This window comes from Leptonychotes weddellii, chromosome 8 (assembly GCF_054177405.1).
Source record: "Leptonychotes weddellii isolate Sample4059 chromosome 8, ASM5417740v2, whole genome shotgun sequence".
Lineage (NCBI taxonomy): Eukaryota > Metazoa > Chordata > Mammalia > Carnivora > Phocidae > Leptonychotes > Leptonychotes weddellii.
Genome location: NC_138376.1, coordinates 35,274,123 through 35,290,485, shown reverse-complemented (window position 1 = coordinate 35,290,485; position 16,363 = coordinate 35,274,123). Strand labels below are relative to the sequence as shown.

The 16,363-nt window shown below is 37.2% G+C and overlaps 1 protein-coding gene across 2 annotated transcripts in view; it reads left to right on the top strand.

Moving 5' to 3' along the window:
- Positions 1-16,363, top strand: part of CYP39A1 (cytochrome P450 family 39 subfamily A member 1) — an 80,864-nt gene that overhangs the window by 3,604 nt on the left and 60,897 nt on the right. The window contains exons 1-5 of one of the 2 annotated variants that reach the window (XM_081828381.1): positions 11,028-11,113; positions 11,400-11,567; positions 13,589-13,763; positions 15,074-15,223; positions 16,144-16,237. In XM_081828381.1, coding sequence (XP_081684507.1) covers positions 13,639-13,763; positions 15,074-15,223; positions 16,144-16,237 — 369 coding nt within the window. In that variant the 5' untranslated portion in view covers positions 11,028-11,113; positions 11,400-11,567; positions 13,589-13,638. Of the gene's footprint in view, positions 1-10,977; positions 11,114-11,399; positions 11,568-13,588; positions 13,764-15,073; positions 15,224-16,143; positions 16,238-16,363 lie in introns of those variants that run through there. The other variant, XM_081828380.1, reaches the window with a different exon arrangement.

The window sequence follows — 16,363 nt, the reverse complement described above, 5'->3', positions numbered from 1 at the left end:
TATTTCTATTTAATGTTTTTTTTTCACATTTCTATACTCTCTTTTCCTTAGATTCTTTATTTCCTGTGGGTTATAGTCTCCCTTGTGCTTCTCATCATTGTCATCTCTCTTTCTCTTTTTTAAGATTTTATTTATTCATTTATTTGAGAGAGAGAGAGAGAGCACGCATGAGTGGGGGTGGAGGAGAGTGAGAAGAAAAGAAAGAATCAGACTCACCACTGAGCATGGAGCCCAAAGCGATGCAGGACTCCATACAAGGACCCTGAGATCATGACCCGAGCCGAAACCCAATTGGACACTTAACCAACTGAGCCACCCAGGCACCCCAGTCATTGTTATCTTTTATTCAAAAATGTCTTTATTGTTTCTTTCTTTCCTGCGTTCCTTTATGTCCTAATTTTCCTCTTTTGTCTAGGTGCTTCTTCCATGGCTTCTTATATTTCTTCTTTGCTTATTTCCTTTGCAGTTGCAATTATTATATTAATTTTTTTATTCCAAAAATAATTTTATATTACAGTTTTTTTTTCTCCTTCTTTTATCCATGGACATCTTTTTGTATTACAGGTTTTAGGTACCCCATGGAGGAATGTTTTTGGTGAGTTACTTCATCTATAAGGAAGTTCTGCTCTCCTTTTTTTTTTTTTTTTTTTTTTTAGAATTTTTCTTATAGTACTGAATTTTTCCTTTTTTGTTTAACTGTATTTTAAGGAGTTGAGTTGTCTCGGACCAAGGAGGTTTTGCTTGGGGGCAGTTGCCTTCCAGGTTTCTTAACCTTTTATCCTCCCTTGCTACAGGGAAAATATAGTGTCTCTATGCACCCATGGCTCTGCTTTTAGGATATAATCTTGCAGATTTGAGCTCTCACTGCCTTTCTTCAATAGCTGCTGCTAGTAAAAGAGGCGACCAGTCTTCCCAGGTGTACTTTTCACTTTTAGAGGATAGTGCTTCCTGGAGCCCATTTTCTGTGTTATCTTTTGCTACCCCCCCTCAATATCCATGGCCTGTTTATCTTAGCCCATCTCATAGTGGTTACAACTCTGTATATTTCCTTCTCATATCTCAGAGTGTATATTTCCGAGCTTTTCCCTTGTTGAGCCCCATGCACATCCCCTTTTTCTTTCCCACCATGCTGTGATATGTTCTAAGAGCAGAACTGAGGAGTTCTGTTGGAGTTTGGGATGTTGATATCCAAGTGGTATCCAAGTGGATGTTGATATCCAGGGGCAGACTGTTGTAGTTAGTAGATTTTCTTCTTATTGTCTAGCTCAATATGTTGCTTGTGCACCTATGTTTCATTCTCCTTGTGGCTCTGTGTGATTTCCAGGAAAGAAGTGGAACAATTCAGAAAGAAGTTGCCATAATGTCACTACCAAAATTGGAAGTCAATCTTCTTAAAAATTAGGTGTTTTTTGCTTTTTTTTCATATAGGTCCATATTCTAAAGTCATGAACATATATACAATGAAAGGTCTTCCTCTCATCTCTGTCCTCTAGCTGCCTATCTTCTCTTCCAACAAGAATATTCCCATTCTCTTGTATAACTTTCAGAGATATACTGTGAATGAAAAAAAAAATGAATTAGAAATGTTTGCTTCTGAAAAGATGGGGTAGTTGTACTTTCCCCATCCCTCCCACTAAGTGCAGCTAAATCATAATTGAACATTATACATAAAACAAACATAAGAAGATTCTCAAAGGTGGGGAGGGGAAGGCAGGCAGCTAGGGACCACAGGATCTGATGAACAATATGGCACTGAATTTCCTTGATTTTTTTCTGCTTCACATATCTAGATTGGACTCTAGAAAAGCCAGCAACCTGGAGATGCCTGTGGGTACAGATAAAAAAATAAGCCTCAAGACAAGCCTAATCTCTGTAGGTAAAGGGCCAGGAAAGGAGCAGCCTAGCAAGACAGAAAACTTTTAGACTGCAACTGCTCCAGGCAAACACCACAGGAAAAAATTATGGCATCACCTCAGTCAGCAAGTGCCAAGTGAAAAAGGCTATCCCTAAATCCTGGCCAGACTGTAATGAAGTAACCCTCCCCCTCCTAGCAGGGGTGGTGTCAAAGGAGGTGTAGAGGAGGGTCATGACTTTCCATACTGTTCAGCAATAACGAGGCCATCCCCGCTGCAGTGTTAATGGAGACCACTCCAAGAGCACAGGCCATACCACCAATGAGAAATAACAAGGAGTCCCCTCCTATTCACTGGAGTGGCGACCCATGAGCCTTAGAAGATGGGTCAGGAATTTCACTACCACTTAGCAAGAAAGAGGCTACTCCTCAAACACCTTCTCACCTCCAGGCCAGTGGAGGTCATGTGGGAGCAATAATGAGGAATCCCTTCTTATCCCAGCCGGAGTGATACAAGAAGAACCTAGTAGGGAGACTTGCTTTCACCCTCAACCAGCAGGAACAAGGAATCCTCTCCCCATGCTGAGTGATAAACCTAAATTTCTATCCCCCGATGTGGCAATAATGAGGTGGCATTCCCCTTCTCATACCAGAATAATGCCAAAAGAAGCCTGGAAAAAAGATGAGTTAAATAAAATGCAGTGTCATAACATAATATCCAAAATATCCATATTTTAGTAGAAAATCACTCCTCATACCAAAAACCAGGAAGATTTCAACTTAAATAAGAAGAAACAATCAATAGATGACAGAGATACTAGAATTATCTGACAAGGATCTTAAGGCAGCCATAATAAAAATGCTTCAACAAGCAATTGTAAGCATGCTTTAAACAAATGAAAAAAATAGAAACAGAAAGTCTGTAAAGAAATAGTACATACAAAGAAGAAACATGGAAATTTTAGAACTGAAAAATACAATAACTAAAAAAGAAAAAAACCCCTCAGTGGATGGGTACAACAGCACAATGGAGAAGAGTGAAAAGAATCAGTGAACTTCAACATAGGTCAATAAAAATTGCCAAATATGAAAAACAAAGAGAAAATAGACTGAAAAAAAAAAAAATGAACAGAACTTCAGGGACTGTAAAAGACCTAACATGTCATCAGAGTCCTAAAAACAGAAAAGAAAGAGGGTGAGTCTGAAAAAGTATTTGTAGACAGTAGGGCTGAAAATTTCCCAAATGTGGCAACAGACATGAACCTACAGATTCAAAAAGCTAAGCTAATCCCAAACAGGATAAACCCAAGGAAGTCCACAGCAAGACAAATGACAGACAAACTTCTGAAAACTAAAGACAAATATAATTCTTAAAAGCAGCAAAAGACAAATGGAATTTTATCATAATGGGGAATGAAACTGGAATTATAGCAGATTCTTCATCAGAAACCATGGAGACCATGAGGAATGGCATACCAATTTTCAAGTGCTCAAGGAAAAGAACTGTCAACCTAGAATCCTATCTCCAGCAAAAAATATCCCTTAGGAATTGAGGAGCCAAGACATTCTCAGTTGAAGGAGAAAACTAAGAGAATTTTCTTCTAGAAGACCTACTATCCTAAACAAATGACTAGAAGTAGTTCTCTAAACAGAAAGGGACAAATGAAAGAAGAAATCTGGACATCAGGAAGGACACAGTAAACAGAAGATATGTAAATGCAGTAGACTTTTTTTCTCCTTTTGTGATTTCTAAATTATGTTTGGTGGCTGAAGCAAAAATTATAACACTGCTTGCTATTGTCCTAGATGTATGTATTACATTACAAATGGGAGAGGATAAAGTGATATAAAGGGAGATTCACTTGAAATGGTAAAATGGCCACACTATGCAGCCCTTGTGGAAGACAGTACGGAGTCTCCTCAAAAAGTTAAAACTTTTTAGAACTACCCTACTATCCAGTGATTGCACTACTGGCTATTTACCCCCAAAATACAAAAACTAATTCAAAGGGATGCATGCACCCCAATGTTTATTGCAATATATTTACAATAGCCAAGATATGGGAGCAGCCCAAGTGTCCATTCACAGATGAATGGGTAAAGAACATATGGTATATATATATATAATGGGATATTATTCAACCATAAAAAAAGAATGAAATCTTGCCATTTGCAACAACATGGATGGAGCTAAAGAGTATAAGGCTAGGCAAAATAAGTCAGTCAGAGCAAGACAAATACCATATTATTTCATTCATATGTGGAATTTAAGAAACAAAACAAACAAACAAAGGGGAAAAAAAAGGAGAGATAGAGACAAACCAAGGAATAGAGTCTTAAGTATTGAGGACAAACTGATGGTTACCAGAGGGGAAGTGGGTGGGGGAAGGGTGAAATAAGTGGATTAAAGAGTCACTTATGAGCACTAAGTAATGTATAGAAATGTTGAATCACTACATTGTTCACCTGAAACTAATATAACACTGTATGTTAACCAGGCTGGAATTAAAATTAAAAACTTCAAAAAGTGGCTGTATCAATTGACTATGATAAGTTATGTATATATACTGTAGTAGCAGGAGTAATCACTAAAAAATTCTACACAAAAAGGTCCACTTAAAAATACTACAGATAAGTCAATGGAATTCTAAACAATGTTCAACTAACACACAGGAAAGCAGATAAAACAGAAAAACAAAAACCAGGGAGAACAGAAAAATACAAATAAAATAACAGAGACTTAAACCCTAATACATCAATAATTTAAGCTATGAATGATATAAATATAATTATTAAAAGATATTTGCAAAATGGATTAAAAATGGTGCAACTATATGATGTATAATAGAAACTCACTTCAAATATAATGAGATAAGCAGGTGAAAAACAAGATTATGGAAAAAGATATATTGTGCAAGCATTATTCAAAAGAAAGTAGGAGTGGCTATGTTAATAGCAGAAAAAGTACCTTCAGAGCAAAGAAAATTACCAGAGACAGAGGGGGACATTATAAAATGATAAAGGGGTCAATATGCCACAAAGAGTTAGCAATTCTAAATGTGTATGCACCAAATTACAGAGTTGTGAATTATGTGAAACAAAAACGTTTTAGAACTGAAAGAAGAAATAGACAAATCTACAGTTAAAATTAGACATTTCAACAACCTGAACAATGGGTAGAACAGCTAGATAGAAAATCAGCTAGAATATAAAAGACCACCAACTAAAAAAGATCTAATGAATATGTGTAGAACATTCTACTTAACAAAGCAGGTTATGTATTCTCTTCAAGTGCCTATGGGATATGACAAGATAGACCATATTCAGGGCCATAGACCCCCACAAAATTTAAAAGAATTTGAATCATACAATGTATTCTCTGTCTACAATGGAATGAAACTAGAAATCAATAACAGGAAACTCTCCAAACACTTGGAAACAAACAACATATTTCTAAATAATCTATGAATTGAAGGGAAAGTCTCAAGGGAAATAAAAAATTATGCTGAATTGAAAGAAAATAAAAATGCGACCTATCAGAATTTGTGGGACACAGCTAAAGCAGTGCTGAGAGAGAAATTATCACTAAATATTTTCATTATAAAAGAGCATAAGTGTGAAATGAACAAAGCTTCTCTGTCAACCCCCTCCCCACAAAAGAGCAAAGTAAGCCCCAAACTAGAAAAAGGAAGGAAATATTAACAGAAATCAATGTAAGTGAAAACAAAAAAATATAGAAAAAATCAGTGAAAGAAAGAGCCAATTCTTTGAAAAGATCAATAACTTTGAAAGACCTCATACAAGAAAAAGAAAAAAAAGACACGATTATTAATGTCAGGAATAAAATAGGGCGTAGCATTGAAGACATCAAAAGGATGATAAGGGAACACTATATGCAACCCTACACATAGAAATTTGACAACTTAGATGAAAAGGACCTAATTCCCCCCGCAAAACGCAAACTACCACAACTATTAAGTCTGAAATAGATAATTTGAATAGCCCTATATTTGTTAGGAAATTGGGTTCATAATTTTAAAACTCCCAAAAAAGAAATCTTAAGGCCCAGATTGTTTCACTGGAGAATTATGCCAAATGTTTAAAGAAGAATTAACATCAATTGTATAAACAATCTCCAGAAAATAGAAAAGTTTATTTTATGAAGCTAGGATCATCCTGATACCAAACCAGATAAAGACAGCACAAAAGAAGAAAGCTGCAGATCAGTATTCCTTATGAATACAGATGCAAAAGTCCTCAACAAAATACCAGCAAATAAAATCCAGCAATATATAAAAGGAATTATAGATCCCATGACTCCATGGGTCTCTTCCAGGGATTTAAGACTGGTCCAATATATGAAAATCAGTTAGTGCAAGCCACCATATTAACAGGTGAGAGAAGAAAAGGCACATGGACATATTGATTTGTACAGAAAAAGCATTTGACAAAATACCACACCCATTCATGAGTTTTAAAAATTATCAGAAAAGTAATAATAGAGGCTTGTTCAACTTATTAAAGAACATCTACAAAAATTTTACAGCTAACCTCAATCTTTTTTTTTTTAAAGGATTTTATTTATTTATTTGACAGGGAAAGATACAGCGAGAGAGGGAACACAAGCAGGGGGAGTGGGAGAGGGAGAAGCAGGCTTCCCGTGGAGCAGGGAGCCCGATGCGGGGCTCGATCCCAGGACCCTGGGATCATGACCTGAGCCGAAGGTAGATGCCTAATGGCTGAGCCACCCAGGTGCCCCTCAATCTTAATGGTGAAAGAATAAATGCTTCATCTCTGATTGTAAACAAAGCAGGGATGTCTACTGCCACCATTTTTATTTCACATAATGCTGGAAATTCTGGTGAGTACAATTAAGCAAGAAAAAAAAAATCATATGGAAATGTCTCTATTGGCAGATGATGTGATTGTTTACTTAGAAAATCTCAAGGAATCTACAAAAAATCTCCTGGAATTAATCAGTAAATTCAGCAAGATCACAGAATATAGTCAACATACAAAAATCAATTGTATCGCAACATACTAACAATGAACATGTGCAAATGGTAGTTAAAAATACAATACCATTTATAGTCACTCAAAAAGAGAAAGAAATATTTAGGTGTAAATCTAATAAAACATGTATAGAACTTTATGATGAAAACTAGAAAACCTTGATGAAAGAAATGGAAGAACTTAATGAAGAAACATACCGTGTTCATGGATTGGAAAAGACAACATAGTAAAGATGTCAATTCTCCTTAAATTGACATATAAGTTTAATGCAAATTCTATCAAATTTCCGGTAAGGTGTAGATATAGACAAGATTATTAATAATCCATATGTAAAGGCAAAAGAACTAGAATAGCTAAAACAAGTTTAAAAAAAATAAAATGGGAAGAGTCGCTGTACTCAGTTTCAAGACTCATTACATAGCTACAGTAATCAAGATTATGCGGGTGGAGGGATAGTTACAGAGATTGATGAAACAGAGTTGAGAACCCAGAAATAGACACACTAAATGTCCAATAGATTTTAGACAAACATACAAAAGCAATTTATTGAAATAAAAGTAACCTTTTCAACAAATGGCAGTGAAGCAGTTAGACGCCAATAAGCCAAAACCAAAACCAAAACAAAATGTACCTTGACCTAAGTCCTGAGTCGTATATAAAAATTAATTCAAAATAGATCACAGACTTTTATGTGAAACATAACACTATAAAATTTTTAGAAAAAAATAAGGAGACTGTCCTCTTAATCTGGGGCTGAAGAATAGTTCTTAGACTGAGCACCAAAAGCACAATCCATAAAAACAAAAACTGACAAATGGGACTTCATGAAAATTACAAGATTTTGCTCTGTGGAAGACCCTGTTAGGAGACTGGGAAGACAAGCTGTAGACGGAGAGAAAATATTTGCAAGCCACATATCCAATGAGAGACTGCTATCTACAATATGGAAAGAACTCTCTGCACTCAACATTTAAAGAACCCCAACAAGTCAACTAAAGAAATGGCAAATGACATGAACAAGTTCCTGAAAAGGATATAAAGCTGGCAAATGAACACATGAAAAGATATTCAACATCATTAGCCAGTTGAGGATATGCAAATGAAAACCACAATGAGATATCACTACACACCTATCAGAATGGCTAAATAAAAAAGAGTGACAGCGCTCAGATGTTAGTAAGGACAGAGAGAAACTGGATCATTCATAGATTGCTGGCTAAAATGTCAAGTGGGACAACTACTCTGGAAAGCACTTTGGCAGTTCTTTAAACAAGAAAGCACACAGCTGCCAGCAATTCCACTTCTAGAGAAATGAAAACATGCGTTCACACAAAAACCTGTGCACTGATGTTTGTAGCAACCTTATTTGTAATAGTCCTAAACTGAAAAGAATACAAACATTCTTCAACCATGTTTAAACAAGCTGTAGTACATCCATACTATGGAATACTACTCAGAAATGTAAAGGAATGAATTATTGATACATACAGCAACCTGGGTGGATCTCAGATGTTCATACCAAGTGAAAAAAAGCCAATCTGCTGAAGTTTCCATTATTCCAAATATTCATCTTTTCATCTTCTATTTGTATACCATTGATTCTATTTGTATATCATTCCTGAAATTCAGTACTATAGAACTGGAGAACGGGTTAGTAGTTGTCAAGGGTAACCAAAGAGGTGGTGGTGAGAGTAAAATGGGTGTGACTATAAAAAGGCAACTTGAGTCATCTTCGTGGTGATGGATATACTCTGTACCTTGACTTCATCACTATCAGTGGCCTAGTTGTGATAACACTGGATAGTTTTGCAACATGTTTACACTAGGGGAAACAGAGTAATGCATACATGGGGTTGCTCTGTATTATTTCTTATAATTGCACATTACTCTATTGTTATCTCAAAATAAAATGCTCATGAAACAACACACAAGCACCATTTCTACAACATACTGTATGCACTTGCCTTTGCTTCATAACATCCAGACATTGCACAAAGGAGGACAAAAGCCAAGCCAGTAAGACAGATACACCCCCACTGCCATAGAATTTGTAACATCGGACATGATCATTTGTACAGTGCACTTTTGCCGTAAGTTATTTTAAATACCTTGCATCAGCAGTTATGTCAATTCTTCAGTGTGTTTGAATTTGGCTGTTCTACACTGTGGTCCAGGTACCTATATGTGTTACATAGGCCACTTTCCTAATGGAAAGTTAAGAATTCTTATTTGTACAAAACTTAAAACAGTAGAAATTATTCATCTTCTAAATATTGATTAGCAAGTAATTGTAGATAAGTAATACTGGAAAGTCATGCAGACGTCCGGATCACCAGTGTAAGAAAATGAGACTTCACTGTTTGGTGGCTTCATGGTTTTCATGCCCACAGTTGCCTGATGGAGCCCAACAATGGGTTGTAGGAATGATCATGTGCCATTTCAGGGGCACCTAGAAATGACTGCAATATTGGAGTAGTGACAAGCATAATGTTTTGAAATACTTACAGTAACTGTAACAGGATATGAAAGTATGGGTGACTGCTCCAAGAACGTACATGTTGGATGTGGTATTGTAAAGTTAGTGCCAACACAGGAGGAAATGAGAAGGAGAGGTTGGAAGGAAGATGTTTATTATACTCACGGGTCTGAGAGGGGGGCCTCTGCAGGCCATGCAGGGCCACAGGGAAAAGCACTGGTATCAGTCAGGAGGCAGAAGATAACAGCCAGAGAAAAGCCTGTGCCTGAGCCTTTATTGGGGCTTCCTCAGGAAAGGCAAAGCAGGGCAGGGAAAACAATTTAGGATTGGCTACTTTGAATAATTCTTTTCGGCTTTGGGCTATACAGGTGGTTTCGGGTTGCCTGGTACCTGGCCTTGGAATGATTTTGGGCAGGGGAAATACTGGTGTGTGAGCATAAGATAAGGAAGTAGATGGGGATATAGACTGAAGATTGGTTGGTTTGCATGTGAAAGATATGCTTCTGGCTGGCTGAGCCCTTCACTCTCTCCAAGAACTGGCTAGCCCTGGGAGGGCAGTCTCCACCCAGTAGTGAAGCCTCCCAATAAAGTCATGGACTTCCTGAAATCAAACTCAGGACTAGCGTGTGTTTGTAGGCTGCTGGTAATCTCATAGAGGGCAGATCTGATGATGTGGGATGACAGGAGGCATAGACATAAAATGAAGAGAAGGCAAGAACGTAGAATCCATAACACAAATGAGGGAGCACTGGCATTTCACAGGGGCAGGACCTCTCATCTGTGCTAACCTGGGGTGAGGCACAGAGAATGGGTACAAATGTGTATCTTTGCAAGATTTGGTGGTAAGAAGTTGTGAGTGCTTTTACTTGATTGCCTGAGTTTCCTAGTGAGTTAGAAAGCAGGAACGGTAGGTATCTCAGAGTGGAGAGGGTTGGTCAGGTATCCAGGGGAAATAGTAATTTTGGAAAGTGAGAAAGTGAACACATTAGAGAGCTTTTTAGGATTGCAGGACATTGTTGAGTGACCACAGATTTAAGTCAGCTGTTTTGTATCTTTTTCTTAAGGGTCTGGAAATATCACAAAACTGAGCTAGAGGTTGCTCGTAAGCCTACTGATATCTGGAAAACAATGTTTAAATATCACTGTTTGACATAATTTCTAATAATTATTTCTAGGGACGCCTGGGTGGCTCAGTTGGTTGGGCGACTGCCTTCGGGCTCAGGTCATGATCCTGGAGTCCCGGGATCGAGCCCCACATCGGGCTCCCTGCTTAATGGGGAGTCTGCTTCTCCTTCTGACCCTCCCCCCTCTTGTGCTCTCTCTCTCTCTCTCATTCTCTCTCTCAAATAAATAAAATCTTTAAAAAAAAATAATTATTTCTAATTATTATTTCCTACTACAAGAAAGGAAGTTTCAAATAACGATCAAAATGAAGGTTAAGTATTAGGACAGAATAAATTATGATTTGTATAATTTAGATTTGGCTGAATCCAGCAAAATTTATAATTACTTATCATATATAATCATAATAATTTGTATCTTGACTATAACTTCAGCATTAGGGTTCTTGCATAATCCATGGCCCAATAACTTATTAGAAATTCTTACTAATATCTGTATTTGTGTTATCTTTCAGTATGGACCAGTATTTACAGTCTTTGTTATGGGCACCCGAATGACCTTTGTTACTGAAGAAGAGGGAATTAATGTGTTTCTAAAATCCAAAGAAGTAAATTTTGAACTAGCAGTGCAAAAGCCCGTCTATCGTACAGGTAAAGAATATTTTCAGATAGTTTGTTTGAAATACAACATCGGAGTCCAAGAGTAGCTTTGTTAACAATCATATCCTCGCTCCTCTATCAAGAATGTTGACAGCCCCTTCCTTATTTTACTCTTTAAAACCGGGATGGAAGGTAGAAAGAGTATCTGATGAGTTTGGTCGTTGAAAAACAAATTATTGGCAGCCTCATGTAAGTCTTAATTAGATGTGGGTAAGAGATGAGGTTACCCCACTGCTCTTTATTTTGGAAAATATTTGGAATCTGTATCCTGTTACAGCTCCCAAGATGTCCTTCACTCTGCTCTGCTGCTGTGCAGACAATGCTTCACAGGCTATAGCTCTTGGCTTGATCACATGTTGCTACTCTGTTCACTGACAGTAGAATTCCACTGCTTAGTACGCCCTTTACTGTGGCATTTCCTGACACGTTCCATAGGGCTATTAAGGTAAGTGGGGCTTGGCCTCATGTAATTGGTGGCCTTTTGTTCTCCCTTGTCAGAGACTGCTGGATTGTATTTGTCAGCATGCTTCCGGTGTAACTGTCCATTTTATTTCTTCCCAGGCTGCAAACATGCGGTGCTGAGGCCATTTGTCCTCCTAAGAATGGGGAGCTGTTTCATTTTGGTGCCCGATTCTTTCTCTGCTTCCCTAATGTCTGTGCTTGCTTCTGTTGTCTATGGCTTCTTTCTCTTGGTTTCCTTTTTGGCTTCTTTCTTAGGTTCCTCTTCATGTAGCCTCTCATGCATCTCTTGCCATTAAAACAAAACAAAACAAAATTTTAAAGCTGTCAGTGACCAAGAACATGATGGTTATTTCTTCTTGTCCGCATGAAGATCACAACATGTTGGTTAAATTCTTTGACTATTTAGTGCTTCTCGGTATTTAAACTATGGAATTCCAGATCAAAGAATATAAATATTTTGAAGTCTGAAGGCTCTTGATCTGTAAGTTCACATATCCCTCCAGAAAAATATGCCAACTTACTCACCGATCAGGGATGCATGGAAATGATCAAGTTTTTTCACCTCTGCCTCCTCTGGGGATTTTCATGTTTAAATATTTCTATTTTAATAGACAAAATATGTTAATATGTGCTCTTGAGCCAGCCTCCCAGTCCTCTCATATATCCCCCTACTAAGGAGAAGATGTATGTTTGGGAAATCGAAATATTATTTTTATTTTTATTTATTTATTTATTTATTTTGGAGATTTAATTTTACATTTTTTTATTATGCTATATTAATCTCATACATTACATCATTAGTTTTTGATGTAGTGTTCCATGCATTGTTTGTGTATAACACCCAGTGCTCCATTCAGTACGTGCCCTCTTTAATACCCATCACCAGGCTAACCCATCCCCCTACCCCCTCCCCTCTAGAACCCTCAGTTTGTTTCTCAGAGTCCATAGTCTCTCATGGTTCGTCTCCCTCTCTGATTCCCCCCCTTCATTTTTCCCTTCCTACTATCTTCTTTTTTTTTAACATATAATGTATTATTTGTTTCAGAGGTACAGCTCTGTGATTCATCAGTCTTACACAATTCACAGCGCTCACCATAGAGCATACCCTCCCCAATGTCTATCACCCAGCCACCCCATCCCTCCCATCCCCCACCACTCCAGCAACCCTCAGTTTGTTTCCTGAGATTAAGAATTATTTTTAATTAACTTATACAAAATGTAACCTACACATAATAGGCTGACGAACTAGAAAACTAAAAACTATTTTTTGAAAAAGTTACTTTACAGACAATAAGACAGGATTAAAGAAAAATACAAAAGAATAATGAGTTTAAAAACTGATACTCTTACTAACCAAATTCAAGCAGGAGTGTGTATCATGGAAGGAACGTGAACACTAATACAAAGGAAGTAATGGAGCCAAAGCTCCTCATGGGGTTAGGAAGTGTAGACACTTGAAGGAGAAATCAAAGTTAGCAGAAGAAATGTGTGGCTTGTAGTTGTGGGTGTGTGGGAATGGGGTGAAGTTGGTCAGGGAGAGAGTGTTTTGAGCAGATAGAATGTCTAATAAAAGTACTGAGGAAATATGAATATAAATATTGGAAATATCACACTGTACCTGAGATACAAATTTGCGGGGAGAAGGGTCTGGAAATATCACTGGAGAACTAGAAAGATGGTGGAAGGCCTTGTGTAAACTTTGTTAAGGGTAGGAAGCCAATGAAAGCTTTTAAATGTGGAAATAAAAATCACTAGATTTGTGTTTCCCAGAGGCCCTCCTAATCACCCATTTGTAGATCACCCCTGAACGTGAATTTCCCTATAGACTTTTACTATCTCATGGGATAGGTTGAATCTTTGCCTCCTTTTACTTGCAGGAGGTGATTTTATGTACTGGGAAGACTTTGGCTCCAGTCCCTACTGACCAAGTAGTAGTATAGGTAGATTGACTGTTTGCTTCAAGGAGTTGTTGCTTCTTTTGAAAATAGTTTTCTCTGTTTATAGCGTCAATTCCAAAGAATACTTTTTTAACACTGCATGAAAAACTTTATATCATGATGAAAGGGAAAATAGGGACTTTCAACCTATATCAACTCACTGGACAACTGACTGAAGAATTAAATGAGCAACTGGAGAACTTAGGCACTCATGGGACAATGGAGCTGAACAACTTAGTAAGGTAAATAGATGCATTAGTATTATTTGATCTTGTTGGTTTTTGTTTTGGGAGGTTTTTTGGAATAAAAAACTTTGAAGCCTGTGCATTGAACTTTAAAAATTATCTGGTGGATTAATGAAGTCTATCTAGCTAGGTAATTAAGAGATTATATTAATCTTTTACATTTTAATTAATGGAGCAATTTTTCATTAGCACTCCAATTTTAAGGTGAGCCAATACAATCATTTTAATACATTTACAGTAATTTCTCCTCAGTTATTTCATGCCATGTAGAATATACCTACCTACAGGGGATGCTGAGCGACAGGTGAGACAGGGAAGGGTGCTGGAGGGAGTCAAGTGGCCTCAGCCATGTTCTGAAGCTTTCTGGCAAAGGTAAGGGCTGGGCCTAGGAACCTTGAGAAAAATTCTTCCAATGCATTAGGAGATTGGGTAAATTGAAGTTACCAGTTAGGCACTTTTCCATCTCAGTGGGATACTGGGATGCTGAAGGCAGGATTCAATAGTTCAGACTCATAAAAAGAACAACAGTTAATATTTTTTTAGAGGTCCAGAAAGAGAGAGAGGAAAAAACCAAACAAACAAACAAAACAAGGCAAGCAACCAACCAAATTTTAGTGTGCCCAGTATCTACAATAAAACCAAGCAAATTCTTGGCTATCTTTGAAACTTTGGGGGAAGGAGATCCTGAAAATTTTCTAGTGAGGAAGGGATGGCAAATAAAACTGAAACAAACAGTACTCAGTGTACTAATCTAGGTCATATTAACAATCTTTGATATTCTTTCCCTTATGGATGCCACAGTAATCATTTTTCACTTATGGCAAAATGTAATGATGATAGGTACTATCCTTCAACGTGTAGTAGTTTAAATCTGTAGGATCCTGTGAGAGCTTGGCATATTTGGTAACTAGTATTGCCCTGATTCTTTGGCTCTCTTTTGCTGCTGTCTAAAGTCATGGACTGTATCTTAATTATTGCTATTATTTGCTAAATAAGTACTCGTTGAAATTATATTGAATCAATTTATTTCTGCACATCATCTCACGTTTGTCAGGATCTAACAATGCTTGCTTAGAAAGCATTTTAAAATCTTCAGATAAATGAACCACAGTTTCAGTTACCCCTAAGTTATCTTGACCACAGTAAGCAAATATTAAAACCTTTCAAGAGTGACTCTTTCCCAAAAGAATCTGCCGCATATTATTATCTACCCCTAATATATAGCTATTAAATAATGCCCTTTATTGTGTCCTTTGCCTTTCTTCTTTGGTCATTGGGTCTGACTTTCTATGTGTTTTTCTTTGTAGGCATCTCCTTTATCCAGTCACAATGAATATACTCTTTAAAAAAGGTTTGTTTCCCACAGACGAGAGAAAAATCAGGGAGTTCTATCAGCATTTTCAAGCTTATGATGAAGGTTTTGAGTACGGATCCCAGATGCCAGAACGTCTCCTAAGGTAGAGAGCTCTTCCCTACAATTAATTCACTGACCAAGCTCCTCCCAGCAATTCATAACCGTCTCATTTCCCTGTCATATGTAGAGAGAGCAGCATCTACGAGGAAGAGACAGAAGCTACTTCTTAAGACCAGTTTGTTTTTGGTGTGTGTATGACTTGACGAAGGAACTGAAGAAGAAAGATGCATTATTTCCTTTTTTTTTTCTTATTTTGAGGAGCAAAAATTTAACAGGGAGTAAGAGAGAGACAGAGAAGATATGAGAATGAAACAAAGAATTTATTTTGAGGCCTTTTATCCTGTTTACTGCTTATTATGATCACATTCATTGCTATAGTTTGGAACCATGCTAAATCATCAAGTATGACCCGTGGTTGTCCTTGTTCTCCCTGAGACAAAAGGAGGTGTGGTCAAATGTATTTTTCACAGCAGCCTCAGGGGTTTGAATGTAAAATAACACATGATTTTTTAAATGTCTTAGCAGTTGGTCTATAGTGGTGACTGGTCAAAAAATATGAAAAAGATCATAGCCAATTTGCTTTACCTGACTTAAGCCAGCACCTGTCACTGTGCTAGTTCTTCATCCTCCAGGAACTGGTAACAGCCAGAGTAAAAGTAGGACAAGCAGGTCATGGGCTCTGGTTTTTTGTTTGTTTTTGTCTTTGTTTTTTATTCAATGCCAATCCTATAGGGATTCAAACATTTGTTTGCAAAACACCCCACTAAGATGTGGCTGCCTACCCCCTTGATTTTCCTTGTGATCTAGTAAGTCTGAAGGTAGACCTCGAATGAAATTCTAGAAAAACTGAAGAAATTTGGAGAAATAATTATAATTCCATAGATATTCCCCCTTTAACGCCATGACCTGTTATTCCTGATGTGCTTTCACATTAATTTATGCACATGTTTTTTTCTTGCCTAGAAACTGGTCAAAATCCAAAAAGTGGCTTTTAGCACTTTTTGAGAAAACTATTCCAGATATGAAAACATATAGATCTGCAAAAGATAATTCCATGGTAAGTATCCCTGAGCTTTTTTGTTAAAATATGTGGGATGAAAACAGTAATAAGCTATGATTTTTAAAATAATTTTTTTGTCAAAAATCATGAGATTATTTAGGTAACATTTTGTGTCAAGTACTG